We start from the raw sequence: 17779 nt of genomic DNA, 5'->3' as shown, positions 1-17779 counted from the left end.
AAGGCCCTTGATTTATGGCTATATGGTAATACAATAGGTCAAACAATGTGAAAACAATATATTATTGTCTAGAAGTGAGGGCAAAAATGTTACAGTTGACATTCTCTTGTAGAGACACTAGGCTATAACTAAGCTTTGGTTAAAGTATTTCCTGCATCACTGGAAACCTTACATTTTATGTATCGTTGCAGACAAGCTGCTGTTTCCGGGAGCCACCTGTGGTAAGTGCCACCTGGAGCCCACACCCTACACTCCGCACCCCCTCCCACATCCCAACCCCCTGCCTCAGCCCTGAATCCCCTCCCGCATCCATATTCTCTCCTGGAGCCAGTACCCAACCTCCTGCCCCAGCCATGAGCCCATTCCCACACTCCAGACTCCTCAGCCCCAGCCTGGAGCCCCCACCTGCACCCCAAGCCCCTCATCCCTGGCCCCACCCTAGAACCTGCACCCCCAGCTGGAGCCCCCTCCCTCACTCTGAACCCTCGGCCCCAAGCCCAGAGCCCCTTCCTGCACCCCAAACCCTCATTCCCAGCCCCACCCCAGAGCCCGCGCCCTCAACCCAGAGCCCATACCCCCTCCCACACTCCAACCCCCTGCCCCAGTTTGGAGCCCCTGACCACACTCTGAACCCCTCAGCCACAACCCCCAGCCTGGAGCCCCCTCCAGCACCATAAACCTCATCTCCAGACCCACCCCAAAGCCCGCACCTCCAGCCAGAGCCCTGCCCCAGCCCAGTGAAAATGAGTGTGTGAGTGAGGGTGGGGGAGAGGGAGCAATAGGAGTGGAGGAGATGGAGTGAGTGAAGAATGTTTCTCATAGGACACCTTTAATATCTTGATTCCCATTGTAGCCTCTGTAACAAAGCCAATGGCTTGATGCAGAATTATATTGAATGGCATTTTCTCTCAGCCTAATACAGAAGGCTATAGTTCATGTAAATGATAAATGGCAGGAATTTCCAAAAGATGCCATTAGCCTTTACCAGATAATTGTAATGCATTTAAAATGTATTGTGACTCTCTAAGGACAACATGCATCTCAGTCTAGTTTCAGATAATTAACTCCTTGGCAACAGAAAGGCTGATGATTCCACCACTGAACACAGCACTGTTAGCATGTGTTTATCAGAAAGCGATGACTCACCATTTCACGAGGTAATGAATATAGGCGTAAAACAATCTTGGTGGAGTAGATATGAATAACTTCAATCAGAATAAACAGCACGTATATCAGGTAATCCAAGTGCAAAACTACAATCAATCAGACTTGTGCCCATTTAACTAGGACATTGTGTCTTAGGCTAGAAAATTAACTAGGTTAATGGGATTACTAAATATATGGCAGAGCTCAATGTTTTGTTTTAGTGAACCATGTTATTACATTGGTATAAATATTGTACTACTGTAATAAAGACTAACATAATTCATATTTCAGAACTGAAGAAACAGAAACAAACGTGGCATGATTCACTGGGGGAAAAAATCTACATTTACACTTGTGGTTTTTTAAGAAAAATACTCAGCTGCAGTTTAGTACCTGAAATTTATGGCTCTTCCCCTCTAATCCCCCTCACACACTATACTTCTGAGGAAGGAGTAGCATAGTAAGAATAAACAGTGTTACAAATAGTGTTTCTATAAAAGGAAGTTGGCCCATGTTAAGTATATCAGAATGTATCGGGAAGTGTGTGTGTGAAAAGGTTTGTCCTGAGAAAAGACCCTTCAAATATATTTTTCAGCTGAATTTAGAAGATTATTGTAACTATTATTATTATTTAACTTGGGCCTAAAGTGTGCTAGGAACTTCACAAAAATATGTGCTTAAAGATCCAGGACCCAATTCAACTTCCCTTGAAATCAATTGGATTCTTCCTGCAAAATGCAGAGCATCCCTCAGACTACTCTCTCCTCCACAACCTTTCTTAAAGCCCATTTTAGCGTGTTGCCTATAAGAACTCAACCAATTACAGTGCTGTCAACACATGATTTTATCACCAACCTCATGATAGTGGGTGTTCTTCTTAAAGCCCCACTTGCTAGAACAGGGGTGGGCAAACTACAGCCTGCAGGCTGGTTCCAGCCTGCAAGCCATTTTAATCCTTGAGCTCCCACTGGAGAGCAGGGTCAGGGGCCGCTCCACACGGCTCCCAGAAGCAGCAGCATAGCCTTACTCTGGCTCCTACGTGTAGGGGCAGCCAGGGGGCTCCGCTCTGCATGCTGCCTGCCCTAAGTGCTGCCCCCGCAGCTCCCATTGGCCAGGAACTGCGGCCAATGGAAGATGAAGTGTGGCACCTGCGGACGGGGCAGCGTGCAGAGCTGCCTGGCTGTGGCTCTGCATAGGAGCTGGAGGGCAGACATGGCAACAGCTTCCAGGAGCTGCTTGAGGTAAGCACTGCCGGGAACTTGCACCCCTGAGCCAACCCCTACACCCAAACTCCCCGCCCCAACCCTGATCCCCCTTCCGCCCTCTGAACGCCTCAATCCCAGCCCAGAGCATCCTCCTGCACTCCAAAATCCTCATCCCCAGCCCCACCCCAGAGCCCACACACCCAGCTGGAGCCCTCACACCCCCTGCACCCAAACTTCCTGCCCCAGCCCAGAGCTCTCTCCCGCACTCGGAACCCCCAAGTCCCAGCCCAGAGCCGCCTCCTATACCTCAAACTCCTCATCCCCAGCCCCACCCCAGAGCCTGCACTCCCAGCCAGAGCCTGCACGCCTTCCCACACCCCAGCCTCCTGCCCCAGCCCTGATCCCCCTCCTGCCCTCCGAACCCCTCAGTCCCAGCCCAGAGCACCCTCCTACACCCCAAACTCCCCAGCCCCACTGCAGAGCCCGCACCCCCAGCCTGAGCCCTCAACCCCCTGCCCCGCACCCCACTCCCCAGCCCAGAGCACCCTGAACTCATTTCTGGCCCCACCCTAAACCCCATGCCCCCAACCAGAGCCCTCACCCCCTCCCGCACCCTAACCCAAATTTCGTGAGCATTCATGGCCCACCATACAATTTCTATTCTCAGATGTGACCCTTGGGCCAAAAAGTTTTCCCACCCCTGTGGTGAAATCAACAGATTATAGGAAAATCTCAGCTTTCATTTAAAAACATCATAAAGTTTCTAGCCCTCATAATTGTGGAGAAAAGCTTGAAAACATGACCTTTGTGTATGCTAAAGCTCAGAAACTAGGAAGTAAAGCAGAACAACCCCACATATATTATTATTAATTATTACTTTATTATTTCATGATTTTGAAGACAACCTCAGGATTTTTGGGGACCTAACTCATGACTGGGGCTGGGAGTACTGTAATTAGTGGGAGGCAGGTTGAGAGACAGTCAGGTATTATGTTTATATTTCTAAAATATAAGTTGAAGTGTTGGTTGTGAAGCTTCCAATGGTGGGAACATTGCAAATGGCAAACAGATGATGGGATGCTTGAGAAAATAATGCAAACACAACCAAGGTCAGTCCAACACAGAGTCCGACCACGGACTGGCAGGACATCATATGCAGAGACATAACAAGCTGGGCTTAATGGATGTCATGGACAGGAATGCCTGGCAACGTTGTATTGCTCCCTGTGTCTGTAAAGATCAAAAGAAAAGAAAAAAAGAGAAGTGGGCTCTCAACCTAGAGGGTGGCAAACAAGTTTAACAACCACTCTCCCTTTTGTAGATGGGAGTTGGTTTCTGAAACTTTTTCCTGTTGCAACATGGGGTTATGGTATGAAGAGGGCTGAGAAACACTGAGTTAAAGCAAAGAAGCAAATGAATGTGTATATAAAAATTATCCAGTGTGACTGCTTTCGTCTCCCCCATTCATCATGTATTATCCTGCAATCATGTACACATACGAGTAACTTTATGCATGTGAGCTCAGAGGGACTACTGATGTGTAAAAAGTAATTCACATACACAAGTGTTGTCAGAATCAGGGCTTAGATTGTAAATTCTACAAGGCAGGGACCATGTCGTCCTGTGTGTTTACACAGCACTTACTACAACAAGGCCCTGATCCTAAGTGGAGCCTCTGGGCATTAGTGCAATATAAATATTAGATAATATGCATAAGTACAAAAATCCATGTATAAATTCAACAGTTATTTTCAGGCAGTCTCCACCAGAAATCAAACAGTATCACCTGCAACTGAAGTGAGACATCACCATAAACAATAAGGAGACATGATATGAGGACTTCAGTAACTCAGCCAGAGGTTATGGTTCTTTTACAGGAGTGGGCGGGTGTGGTTCTGTGTCCTGCAATGTGCAGGAGATCAGACTATATGATCATGATGGTCCATTCTGGCCTTAAAGTCTATGAGTCTATACATTTTACAAAAGCATTGTGGTGTGGCTTTGTGTTTCTGAATTTCATTGCCTGACACTTTTCTTAAAAAGATGCCTACAAACAGGTAAAAAAAAGAATTTTGTTAGGCTTTAAATCAGGGACCCCTTAGGAAAAGATATACACAGGCAGACAAGTCTTGCCATAATAAGCTAATTAGCTCTACTATATACAATTTTTCACCAGGTCCCTGTCACTGACAAAAATATCCTTATTCATGTTTTCTTCATTAAAAAAATAAAATTGGTAAAGATATACATTTGATTTAAAATTAGAGATGGACTGATATTTCAAAGTTCAGTTACAGATCTGACCCAAATCCAGATCTGGACCATACATTTCTGGATCTGGGATTTTCGTCTGTTCCATTGTAGAATAATGTTCTGCCACAAAGTCAGATCCTAATTTCTCTAAATTCTGGCAAGTTCAATTAAGGAATCAGTTTTGGATTCATCATTGTTTGAAATAGTTTCCAACATTATTTGGATTCACATGTATGTATTACCTCTTTGTTTCCTTTTCCCTTAAATAGATACAGAGATTGCAGTTTTGCAACTAAGTGCATGCAGGCGTATCCCTGTGGGGCTCGGGAGTGTGTTTGCACACCTCTTATAACAGGATCAGGCTGAAGTAGCGAGGACTTTGGACAGAAAAGGGTCATTTTTATTTTGATCCTTTTTCTTCCTGCTTTTCCTGCATGCCTTACCGCTGAAACCTATAATGCTGCCTGCCAGTGAAAACACATCTTTAGTATGGCAGTGCAGCTCCTGGAATGCACATATCCCAACATGTAATGCTTCATATCCTTCCAAGTGGAAGTTTGTTCAGATCAAGATGGAGCATCACAAATTGAGGCTCACTCTTTTCTGACTCCATTTCCATATTAAACACAAGTATGAATATGAATTGACCAAAACTGGGTAAGATAAATTTCCAACTCATTTCCAAATCCACTTGACACTAGGGTACAGGGCTGCAGTGAAGCCTTCCCGTGGCCACCACTCCAAATTATGCCCCTTCTGTGATCCTTTGCAGGGTGGAAGTGCTATTCACACTATAGGTCTACACTACCACTTAAGTCAATCTAACTTACATCGCTCAGGGGGGTGAAAAAGACACATTACAGTGAATTAAGCACTGTTCACACTGGTGCTATGTTGGCAGGAGACACTCCCACTGACATAGCTTCCACCTCTCACAGAGGTTGAGTAATTATGCCGACAGGAGAGCACTTTCCTGTTGTCATAGAGCATCTTCACCCGATGCACCATAGGGACACAGCTGCATCAGTGCAGCTGCACTGATATAGCACTTCTAGTGTAGACCTGCCCTATGGAATTGTGTAACCCATGGCAACTCTCCAGAGAGCACATAAAGCTGCCCTCCTTGCACAGCTATGCCAACATGGTATAGAAACCCTCTCCATAATGCTCAGGGATCACCAAAGTCACCTATGCAGCTGCACTTCTCAGAACCTCCTCCAAGCACTTGAAATGCAGGGCTCCACTGGTGAGGAGGGTCTTGCAGGAGCTATCTGCCCCTGGCGAGTTTCAACCATCAGGTAAAGCTTTAAGGCTTCTGGCAAGTGCCAATGAGGCCTTCAGTTGGGTAAAGTTTGGGCAGCACTGAGTTATGGGCCATCTCCTGGAATGCTTCTACAGTTTCTTTCTGATTTGGTTACAGTCTCTCTTTATTCTCCCATCATGTTTTTATTATCACCTGATACTTTGAGGATTGTCCTATACCTATCTTCAACTGTCATAGTTTATAGTTCATCTGTTTGAATGTCAACATGCTTAGAGCATTTTAAAAAAGATTAAAAAGAAAAGCAACTGGGAAATCATTTCTAAGGGAATTAAAGAAAAACCCCAAAATGAATTTGGATGCATTATGGTTATTTACTGCATAAAATGAAAACATCGTAAACACACACACAATAATTAAAACATATCCTCCTCCATCAGCTGGGATCCTGTTTGTTTAGTCCAGATGACGCTGATAGATAAGGAATATGCAGAATATAACAAAGGATTTTGGAGTATTATACACAATATTTCCCCCCTTTAATTGTGTTTTAGTTTTGTCACAGTAAAGGGAGGATAACATGAGAGTAGTTATTATCATGCATGAAGCAGTATTAACTTTTCATCAGAGACCCTCCCATGCTGTGGAAACTCCTCTTGAGCGCAGGGTCCCAGGGCAGCAAAGGGAAGGTAGGTTAAATTTTCTACTGTATTCTGCTGAGTGATAGTTTCTTATTGTTAATTTAGCAACAGTCAGGACTCCTAGAGCCTGTGTTTTGACATACTTTTGAATTAAAATCACAATAAATACATAAACATACATAGCACCTCTTATCCACCACTGAACTGCAGTGTTCTAATGAGCACACAGCATGATGGTTTAGTGAAAAAAATAACTAGCCCATGAAAAAGGCAGGGGGAATTTAGGTCAATGGAATATAATTACCTGAATTGGAATTTGACCAGGACACCAGGGTTTCATTCCTAATCTTATGAAAAGTGCCATGTGGTCTTTAATGACCACAAGTGGTCAGGATCTCTGTTTTACATTTCATCAGAAAGGCAGCTGATCCAGCAGCACAGAGCCTACTTGCAGGATGCAGGGCCATGGCTCACGAGTGACTTATGCCACAAGCTGAAACAACTACAAATTGCTTGGAGGTCTCTCGTCCCAGTGCCAACCTCGCTTGACCCTGCGTCACTTTACAGAGAACTGACAGAAACACAGCATGAAGTGGTTGATTGACTCAGGGCATTTTTCCTGTAGCTGACAGTTAATATTGAGAGAGAGGGGACAGGACTATTCCTATCCTATGCCATTTCGATAGGATGTGTGCATTCATTGTTCTAAATTAGCACAATGATCAAAATGTCAATACATTCTGCCCCAATTTTTGCACTGAAAGCATTGCAGCTTGCAGACACAAATGCTGTATACTAGGGAAGACCAAGTAAGAAAGCAAGGCACTTCCAAATGGACAATGATTAATTTTTTTCACCTCAGGTAATGATGAGTTGCATCCAAAGTTGCAATCAGCTAAGAAAAACAAAATCTGATTCTGGACTCAACTGACAGTTTGATTAGATTCCCCTGTTTGGATTTTTGAGGAGCAGCCATGTGGGGGAAGAGAAGTGTAAATTATTAAAGCACTCAGCTAGTGTTCTACTGAGTCTCATTAATTCCATGTCAAGAAAATGCCAAACCCTTAAAAATACTGTGTTTGTTTTCCAAAATGTAAACAGCTCCACAGGACTGGCCTGGTTTTAAATCAAGGAAATGATCATATAGCAACATCAGGGCTGACAAGGTAACTTCCCAGAACAAAGTGCTGCTGCCCCACGCCCAGCCTGACCTTCTTTAATTCTTCACATCTCATAGGTCTGCAGGTCTCTTTTGAGTGGACGCTCACTCCTGTCCCTTCCCATCCCACACACACACACACAGAATCCATATTTACAGTGCATCTCTGAACTTACCATGGAATTCATTGCAAAATGATTATGCTGTGTCTGTAAGTCGAGGGCATGTTGGTAGCTCACTCCAATCTCTGTATGACTCTGCAGGAACAATTCTTTGTTGTGGCTGATCCAGTCAAACATCTATAGAAAGTTCACACCAGACAAAGAAAGAGTCAGAGGAGAAAAGAGTAAGATCAAGTGCAAAATACAAATATGAACGTTTCTGACATAGATTTATGCGAATGACAAAAAATGATTTAGTACCGCCACAAAACATCCCTTATCTGAATAGAGTGTATTCAAACAAGGACAAAATTTAAGTTATTACCACCTTCTCTATGAACACACATGGTAAGCCGGTCTCTCTGCAAGCTGATCCTATAGTCCTTTCCTATACTTTGTTAGGAGTTCCATAAGTAGAAAGACTACAGTGACAGGGCCTACATTAGAAGTTATTCCATTGACTAATGCTCTGGTGGTTCATAATGTTACCAGAACCTAGGAATGGACCACTAATCTTTACACAATAATGATTTGATTTTCTTCTTTTTCTTTCTTTGTAGTATATGAATAAGCTTCCCACACGTTTCAGCTAAAAACCAAACTGAGGTTTTACACTGATTTTATTAGTACTTGCTCCCCCCAAAAACAAAGAGCAGTCTTGCTTCGAAACGTTAGCTTACAGTGAAACACACATACACATTTTATTTAATTCTATGGTCCATACTCCTGTCAGTGTCTCATTGCTCTTAGCTCCATTTCAAAGGAAAACAGATGTCTAAGTAGTTTGGTATGTTGGATTTAACTCTAACAAAATTCTGTACATCAGTTTTATTAGTCTCCATCTTTTATTATATAACACCTGACATCCAAGGAGCTCATTTATGAATTAAATATCACAAGTTAGCTATTAGGTAGATAAGGATTATAATACCCATTATTCAAATGAGTGCACTGAGGAATAGAGAAGTTAATTGACCTGTCTAATGTTACAGAGCCTTTTTGAGGAAGAGCCAGAACAGAATTTAAGTGTCCCAACTCAACGTCCTGAGCCTTAATACACACATACTCACACTATACCATTGCACAGTATATATCACCTCAATTTTCACAGATAGAGGAACTGAGTACGTAAAGGTTAAGTGATTTGGTTAAGGTCTAAGCATGTTAGTGGAAAAGCTGGGACTAGAACCCAGCAGCCACGGCTGGGATCTATAGTTTAATAAAAAATAAGACTCCAGAGGACATTCTGTGCTAGATTACAGCTCCAAGTTATGAGCTATGACCATTAAGACAACACTTCTTCTCATGCCAAACAAGTCCTACCAAACCAAATGGTTTTGCCTTTAATTTTATTGACTGAAAAATAGCACCTTGATTGTTTTTTGTTTCCCTGTAGAATAAATTATAAACAAACTGGAAGTCTTCGTTCTTGTCTGGCACTGGTTAGGCAAAAGATGAACTCAGATTTTCTTCCACTAAACCCTGTTTTATTGTTACATTATCCTCCCAACCCACTCTCACACAGTTTGTCTCTTTTGTCCACCTTTTATGTGCTTTCTGACATGTGGAGAGTGACTTCTTTAGGTCAAGGACTGTCTTGTTTGTTAAATGTCTGTACAATGCCTAGCACAATGGGGCCCTGATCAGGGTTCTTAGGCTGTACCAGAATACCAATAATAAATAAATGAATAATACCAGGAGTACAGTCATTTGGTGGTGCTGTACAGTACCAGTACAGTCATTTGGTGGCGCTGAAGAGGCATGAGGTTTTACATTGTTGTGAGTGGGAAGGAGGCAAATGAACAGCTTAGCTACAACAACCATATGCTCAAGCGATTGCTACAAATCTTTGTTATGCTACTGATGTGACCTCAGATAAATACCAGCATCCAATCAATGGAATAACAAAAAGTTTGACTGGTGACACCTTAAGAACAGAAAGATTCTAGCATCCGCGTATTATACATTATTATTATTTCCCAAGGTCAGTTCTCCTCTGCCTGTGCACATATAGGTTCCATTGGCATGAAGAGTTACACAGACATTTAGGCTGAAAATAGGCTCTGTACATACACCTCAAACTCCTCTCCAGTGAAGTTGGATTTTGCTCTAAATGCTCATTTCAACATTAGGATTTGTTCTAGTCTCACTGTGTAGAGGATTTTACAAAAGTAACATTTAATACCTGTTACATCAGAGAGAAGAATAAACCTTATAAAAGCTCTAGTAACACCAGATTTAGAGCTGTTACACTGACCCCTGCTCCAAAGACGAGTCCTACCAACCTGTCCCCTTAATGTGTTATTTTACATGAATTTATTTGCAGGAAGAGATTTTTTACCTTATCTTGTATTTTACATTTGCTGATGGAAGATATTTAGGGAGAGATTCAGATCTCCATCACAGCATTGTAAATCCAGAACAACATTGTTGACCTCAGTACAATCACGCCAGATTTACACCACTGTAACAGATCAGAATCTGGCTGCTCACTCATTATTTCAGACTGTGAAATTGACCAGATTCATTCTGGGATGTACACACTGTTTTCAAAACACCTTTAGTGATTAAACTGAAGAAAACAACCTAATGTAATTCAACCTAAAGCTATCTCAGTGCCTCATTAAGAGTTAATACAATTTGAGTAGAAAAGAATTTAACGCAGCTGTAGACTCAAGAAAAGTATTACCATAAAACAATACAGATATTTCAAGAGTAAAGTTCATGTCCAAACAACAGAGTTTTATCTCTCTGTTTAGAACCAAACCAGATTTCTCTCAAGCAGATACATGTTAAATGTGAACATGTTTTTAACCAAGCTAGAACCATTTAAGGAAAAAAACCTGGCTGAAAGCCATTGAAAATAAATAGTAAATCTAGTATTTTATGCACAGCAATGCTAAATGGAATCAACTTGAATTTAAATGATTAATAAAACAAAACAAGTAGTAACAGATTATTTCTGGGGGTGAAAGAGCGCTTTCTTCATCTTAGCCACAATTGTATTATAGAACAAGGATCTGGGTTAAGTTAAGCCATATTTATGAACTTTGAGGTAGAATAACTGACTAGGAGAAAAATTAAAATTTCAAATGAATAAAAATGTATCCTTTTGTCTCGTTTAATAAATCAAAACAAACAATAGTAATTGAAAGGGTACCTCAGGAGCTTTGAGCTACACACAATCATTTTCTGTGATGCCTTCCAAAAATTGTTCTTCATTCATGTTCATGGACAGCAGCAGAATTAGGAAGGCATTCTCAACTATGTTTCAGATTTTGACTGTATTTATTTATGTTACTCCAAATTACTTGCAGGGCCTGTGGCAAATTATCTCATGTTGATAAGGTCCAAGATCTGGTGTGTGACCTTCTCCCTCCACCTACTATAAACTCCCGTAACACGGTAAACTCAGGGAAGGAAGAGGTGTGTGATGTCCTGGCTTTCAAATCCAGGCCAGTGAGTGTCCACACACCTGTCACATCCTGACCACCATCTGATGTCTGCTGAAATCTGGCTAGCTAAAGAGCTAGCAGAACTACAGCCAAAGCCAAGGTACCATCCACGAGACCCTTGACTTGAGGATCGCCGGGCTCCACTGATTGGTCCAGCCATGCTATTTAAGCCAAAAGGTGACAAAGAAGTTGTCTGAGCAATTAGGTGATTCCCTGCTGCTGCACTGGATCCTGCTTGTATCTGCTTCCTGCATGCTGTATCCAACCATGTTTCTGATTCGTGCTTCAAGCTCCTCCCTTGCCCCTGCCCATGGTACTAGTTCCCACTGTGCTCCTGACTGCTCCTTGCCCCTCTGCCGGTTCACGCACTAACACCTCACCTGTGACCATCGGTGACTAATCCTGGCTCTGACCCTCAGCTCTGACTTCTGACTCCGACTCTGGCTTGACTCTGGACTCTAGCATTTGGTATCTGACCCCAGCTCTGACCCTCAGCTTCGTATTCACTTGTCTCCTGGCTCTGGTAATCAGCAGTTGACTATGGTGCTGATTCTCAGTTCCACTCCCTGACCTGAATGTCTGTTCTACTCACTAGACAACACCACCTACATCCTGGTCCCTAACAAGATGTTGAGTTCCTTGGAGCTGGAGTATGTGTCTGACAAGTGGCAAGAGAGGCCTAGATTCAGCAAAGCAATGAACCATTACATATGTGCTTTGATGAACAGGGGTGTTTTGTTGAATCTGAGCCTTAGCAGATACTAGCAGGTGGTTTCCTATTACTCAGGAAAACTGAGGAATCACATTCAGTCTGGGCCAGGACTGTGATAAAGGTGGAAACATCGGGATTTCCCGGGGAGGAAGAAGAGGGCTCACATTGTTATCACCATAGAACTCTGCCAGCATTGAGTGGTTCATACTTTCACATTCCTCATCATGTGACACTGAAGCATGAGTAGTAAACATCACAGAAGCACTTGTGAAACCCCAATGATGTGGTGGTAAGGAGACAAGTTTTCAAAATTCATGAGCCACACCCAAAAACCCCCCCCACAAGATTGGCTCACATGAGATTTTTTAAATAACAAACTGAATTCTTTTTATTTGCCTTCCACTTTTGAGCTCTTGGGGTTCATGTTTCCAAGGTTTTCTCTGCAACCATAAGGGGTAGAAATTTACTATTTAAAAAAAAAAGAAAAATGAGCTTATCATATAATAACATGACTCCAGGAGTTGGGGCTTTAAGAAAAAATGCTAAATGTTGCAAGACCCGTGATAAAATCATGAGAGTTGGCAACACTGGAGAAGAGAGGTGAGTCTGTCGGTGTGACAGCATTGGTTGTCCTGGCTCTGGTTATTGGTGTAAGATTTCCTGAGATGTTTTCAGGTCCAATATCTTTCCCACTTGAAAAACACTGGTGTTTCCTGTGTTGCTAATGTAGATGAAATGAGTGTGTTCCTTGGTTTGCTTCAAAGACTAAAGATGTCAGCAAAGCGATCAGACAGTGATTGCTATTTCACAGAACCTGCAGGGGGAGTTCAAACTGAAGGGCTATCTTGTGAGTCCTGTAGAAATGTTAAATAATTTAACAATAAAAGGTTTGGTTAATTTCTCTATCACAGATTATTTTAAAGTAGGCCAGATTTTAGGACTCAGCCTGCAGATCGTTTTCCTATCATTAAAATGGTGTTACTTAGCACTGAATCAATGGTTTCCAACCCATTTGTGAAAAGTATCACCCTAATCTAGTCCAGTGATTGCCATTATATTAATGATTCTTTAATTACTGTTACGGTTAGCATTCCAGCTTATTTTTTTAATTGGAGTGACTGACTGTCAATGACTTTTCGTATGCTAATCAGTCTTACAGCCATGGAACTCACACTAAATTTTATGAAAGTTTGAAATAACTCTAGGATTGGACATTAGATGGGTTAAAACACATGAACCAACAATTCTCAATGTCTCCCATATTGACACTTCTCCACACAGCTCCAAATAATCTGGAGACCAATTAAGCATTTAGAATTTCTAAGTGACTGTTCATTTTCTTATTTTTTTAAAAACACAAGTAACTTGCAGATGACTTCTAAGGTGATTATCATTGTCGTCTGCATCTCTTGTGCTACATGAATGAAAAATGAAAGCACACACTGAACAGTGCTAAGTGCTACAAAAATTGCATTTAATGGAGGGAATTAGTTCTTCAGTATGAAAGAATCATAAGATCCAAGCATTGTGCAAAGAGCATTCTCACAAAGGTTTGTTAAACTATTTCCCCTAAGTTCAGTGCCACTCTTTAGTGCTTAAATATCCCCCCTAGGATCCAGACTGAGCCTACTAAGTTTATTTCATTTGTGAGTTAGGATATAAAACTGTATCTCCACTGCCCCATCCATACCCTGGCATTAATTAGCTCTGATTAGCTCAGTTCAAGATGTACAAAACATTCTAAGCAGGCTCCAAAACCAGTGGTATTTTGTCAGCAAAGTCCCCTGTTGACTGGGAAATCCAAGTTAAGCAGCATGTAATGGGATCAGGACTCACCACCGCGTCGCCTCCTGCTGGTCACTCTGGGAATTAGCTCAGTCCAGCTCCGGAGTGCCTTCTGCGGGTGGTGTCTTGCCCGTTGTCTGTTCTACTCCACTGTTTCAGACCCATGTTGCCCCACCACTCCACCACACCACTTCCCCTTGGCCCTTGCACCCTCTTGGCCCTTTCTGGCAGGGGCCTGCAGCCTAGCAGGTAACAGGCCAGAGCTCACCCTCCGCTCCCCTGAGCCTGCCCAGCACTGCTCTATCTCAGGTGCTCTCCCTGGGAGCCAGTCCTCCTCCCTTGCTTGTCAGGAAGAGACTCCCCTCTGGGCTGCCCCAGCAGCTGCCTCCTGTCTGGCTCCTAACAAGCTTCACCCTAATTAGCTGCAGATTTCCACAGCCTCCCTAGCTGCTTCTGCCCCACCCCCTGCTAGAGTGGGCCACCTGCACCAGTACACAGCAGACCAAAAGACAGATCCCAAGTTGATCATAAATGAATGATAGTTCTAAGTCTTACTGAGAGTGGAGGAGGGTACTGCCTCCTTGCTTCAGATCCTACTGGCTGACTCTGTTACTACAACTCATTAGGAATTGTTCAACAAAACAAATGATTTGTGGAAACATATTGGTTTTGATGAAATTCTGACAAACCATTGGGAGCGTTTTGACAAGGTTTCCTGCCAGCTCGACTAGCACGCTGCTAGGGAACACAAGCTTCCAAGATTCACGGCTCTGGAGAAGCTTCACCATATGGACTGCCTTGGGGCTGGGGACCCCAGAGCTTCCATGGTCTTCAGCTCTGGAAAGCCCCACTACTTGGACTGCCCCAGGACTTGAAGGCTCCCAGCTGCTAAACCAGGAGCTAAGCCCCAACTAGAGCCTGCAGGGAGCCTCAGAGCTATGAGAACTCCTTGTTACAGAGTGGGAGCTGTGGCTCCCAAGCTTCGATGCTCCTTGCTTAGCCATGACTCTCAGGACTTCTAGGCTCCTGGATCTCCATCAGTCTGCTAGGGCTCATGGGGAGTCAAGCGCCTAGGAAGCTGTAGGAACCATGGCTGAGCCAGGAGCTTCAGAGCTTGGGCTCCCAGGGTCAATTTCATTTAGAAATTTTTGAAGCAAAATGTTTCCATTATTTCAAAACATTTTTTTGTGTTTTTCCCTCTGCAACACATTCTGAAATTCTGCTTTGCACTCTGAAGTGGAGCAAATTTTTTTAGAATATCGGCATTTTTGTTCCTCAGGAAATTCTGACTTTTGACCAGCTCTAACTATAAAACCTGCCATTTCAGCAAGCATAATGACTGCTTGTTTAAGAATGGAGAAGACAAACAAGGACACGAAATAATTTTGTACCCAGTCCAATGATAATTCAGATCAACAGGATTTACAGCATCATTCCAAATGATAAGAGGAGGTTATGAACGCCGTGCAGTAACTGTGGTTCTTCGAGATGTGTTCCCTTATGGGTGCTCCACTTTAGGGGCACATGCGTTAGTAGCCTTAAATCTAAAATCAGTCTCCACTGTCTGTTTTTGTTTTGTATGATAAAGTATCTTGAGTAGAAACCCTTTCCTTTGTGTTGAGCATGGACAGGATCAATCACTCCTAAATGAAGAACGGAGTTTATTTCCTGTCTCAGTGAGAGCTTGTGAGAAAGGTTCCTCGAAGACGGATGGGGGAAGTGGGCTGGAAAGGAGTAAGGGAGGTAAAGAGTATATGGAAACCGATACTACAGACAAATTATTCTTGGAGAAATCAGTATCTTTGTATGCTGAAAATGAGGAAGCCAATCTCCAAATGTGGGGAGGTGGGCAAACTGTTGCAGCTGGTGAACTAAGGAATGAGGAGGATTTGAACCTTTGACCAGCCCATCAAAAGTGGGGTTTTGCGGCTGGCTGAGTACTCAGGCCACAAGCATGAGGGGATCTTCTCTTCTGGAATCTGTTTCTTCTTGAGAGGTTCTTTGGAATACAGAGAAGTGGATTGGGCCAGATTTCTAGGAGGTTTATGACCTACTAAATTTTCTTTTGTTTGTAGGAGTGTAAATTCTCAGAGATCGTAAAGTGATCTTGGAATCTTTCAAAGTGTTCAGGGACTTTTCTGTGTTCTCTGAAAACAACTTGCAGACCATCAATGGGGAGGTCCGCTCCAGTGCTGTGGACCTCTGGGAAAGCCAGAAAGTTGGAGCCAGGATGCCCTGTACATAACTACCACCATAGAGATGGAACTGGCAAGGCATCTGCTACATTTAGGGGTGCTTGAAGGGATTTCCTGGACGGTAACTGTCCCTCAGCAGTTATGACCTGAAATTGCTCTCATTGCTTCAGTGGAAGGTACTCAATAAAAGTGGTACATTTTGTGTAGTTTGTGTAATTATATTTTGCCATGATCCAGTGCTCCTTTTTAACACAGCTCAACTCTTCCCAAGAAAGGGGTAGACTCCAGAGACCTCCTCGAAGGGCTCCAGGAGTTCACATTCCCCTCATAAGGAGCCTGTTTCTAAAAAACCTTGGTCTTTCATAGGTTAACCCAAAAGCTTTGACCTCTTGGTTTGATACCATAAAGGGAAAGGATTGCTCCGGTACTGGTGAGGCTGGAAAGTCCCAGAGCACTTCTAAGATCTGCCATTGCTCCAACTGAACCTGGGTGGAGTCCAGACGTGACAAAGAGGGCAAGGAGAAACATTCCTCCAGATTAGTACCATCGGACACAGCTTTGCTGCTGGCACAGCCTCTCATGGGTTCCTGGGTACCATGCAAATCTAAGTGTCCAACTCCATCAGTGCCAACCTTGGAGCACTCTAAATCTTTGGTACCATCTACCTGTAGAGACAGACACACCATCATGTCAGTACCACAAGAATTTTGGTACGCAAAGGATTTATTGGTGACAGATGAACCAGAGTCTCCTCTGCTCAGGGGGTACTGCGTGCCTCTCGGCAGTGAGACCTATTCAGTCACCAGACTCCCATCATCTCTGGTACCCTTTTCTGCTGGACGATGTCAAGGATGATGGAGAGAGAGAGGGGAATTTGGGGAAAGACATCATGGGAGCACTGGATCTGCCTGAAGACTGGTGTACGGGGGGGTTCACCTCAGCTGGCTCTGGAGAAAGGCAAAGTGAATGTTCCATCATGAATAGACTCAGCTTAATCTCCCAGTTCCTCCTCACCCTGGATTTAAGGGCCAGACAGAAGTTATACTTCTGAGGGAAATGTGACTTTCCAAGGCAGCAAATGTACTCAGAGTGTCTGTTGCTAACTAGGATGGCCTCCTAGCAAGAGATGCAGCATTTGAAACCCTGTGAAACAGGCACGCCCTTCCTAGGAAGGCAAGCCTCCCCAAAAAGAAGGGAGAGGAACAAAATGAATCCTCTCAACTACTAACCTAACAAACTAGCAAACTATCTAAAACCTAAACTCATTAGCAGAAGAAAAAAGCTTCTAGTCAAGGCATGTTCAAGGCAGATACTCTAAAGCTCTATCTCAGGCTGACGCCACTGAGAAGGAAGTGAGGGTGATTTGCCCACACAGCTCTATATAGCCTTAGTGTGAGGCATGAAGATGTGTAGGGCCCATGCAGTCCAAACTGACACTGTTAATGAAAATCTCTGATTGAAGGCACGTGGTGCACATGCACCTCTGAAATGGAGCATCTATAGAGACACTACTCTAACCTATGGTTTTCTATAGCGCTCATTACCATAACACCTAAGTATGATCGTAACAACTCTCCCTTTTTAAATTTTTCTTATAACACTCACTAACATGAGAGATGTGCTTGAGCCCAAACCCTGGTTCTCAATACCCTCAAACTCTGGGGAAGGTAGGATCCAAATTTTTCAGTTGTCTCCTATCTATACAGCAAAAAATGATCCAAATGTAATACACTGGCTAAATGCCGGTAATGTATCCCCTCCCGGTGCCTGGTCAACACAGTGGGGATAAGTCTGCTACTACCACCA

General features: G+C 43.3%; 1 protein-coding gene across 1 annotated transcript in view; it reads right to left on the bottom strand.

Annotated features, from left to right (window-relative positions):
* Positions 1–17779, bottom strand: part of KALRN (kalirin RhoGEF kinase) — a 765876-nt gene that overhangs the window by 409914 nt on the left and 338183 nt on the right. Inside the window, exon 6 of the mRNA XM_084643219.1 lies at positions 7842–7964. Coding sequence (XP_084499345.1) covers positions 7842–7964 — 123 coding nt within the window. The remainder of the gene's footprint in view (positions 1–7841; positions 7965–17779) is intronic.

This window comes from Lepidochelys olivacea (genome assembly GCF_965140295.1).
Source record: "Lepidochelys olivacea isolate rLepOli2 genome assembly, chromosome: 11".
In the NCBI taxonomy this organism is placed as follows: domain Eukaryota; kingdom Metazoa; phylum Chordata; order Testudines; family Cheloniidae; genus Lepidochelys; species Lepidochelys olivacea.
This window is presented reverse-complemented; position numbering and strand designations above follow the sequence as displayed.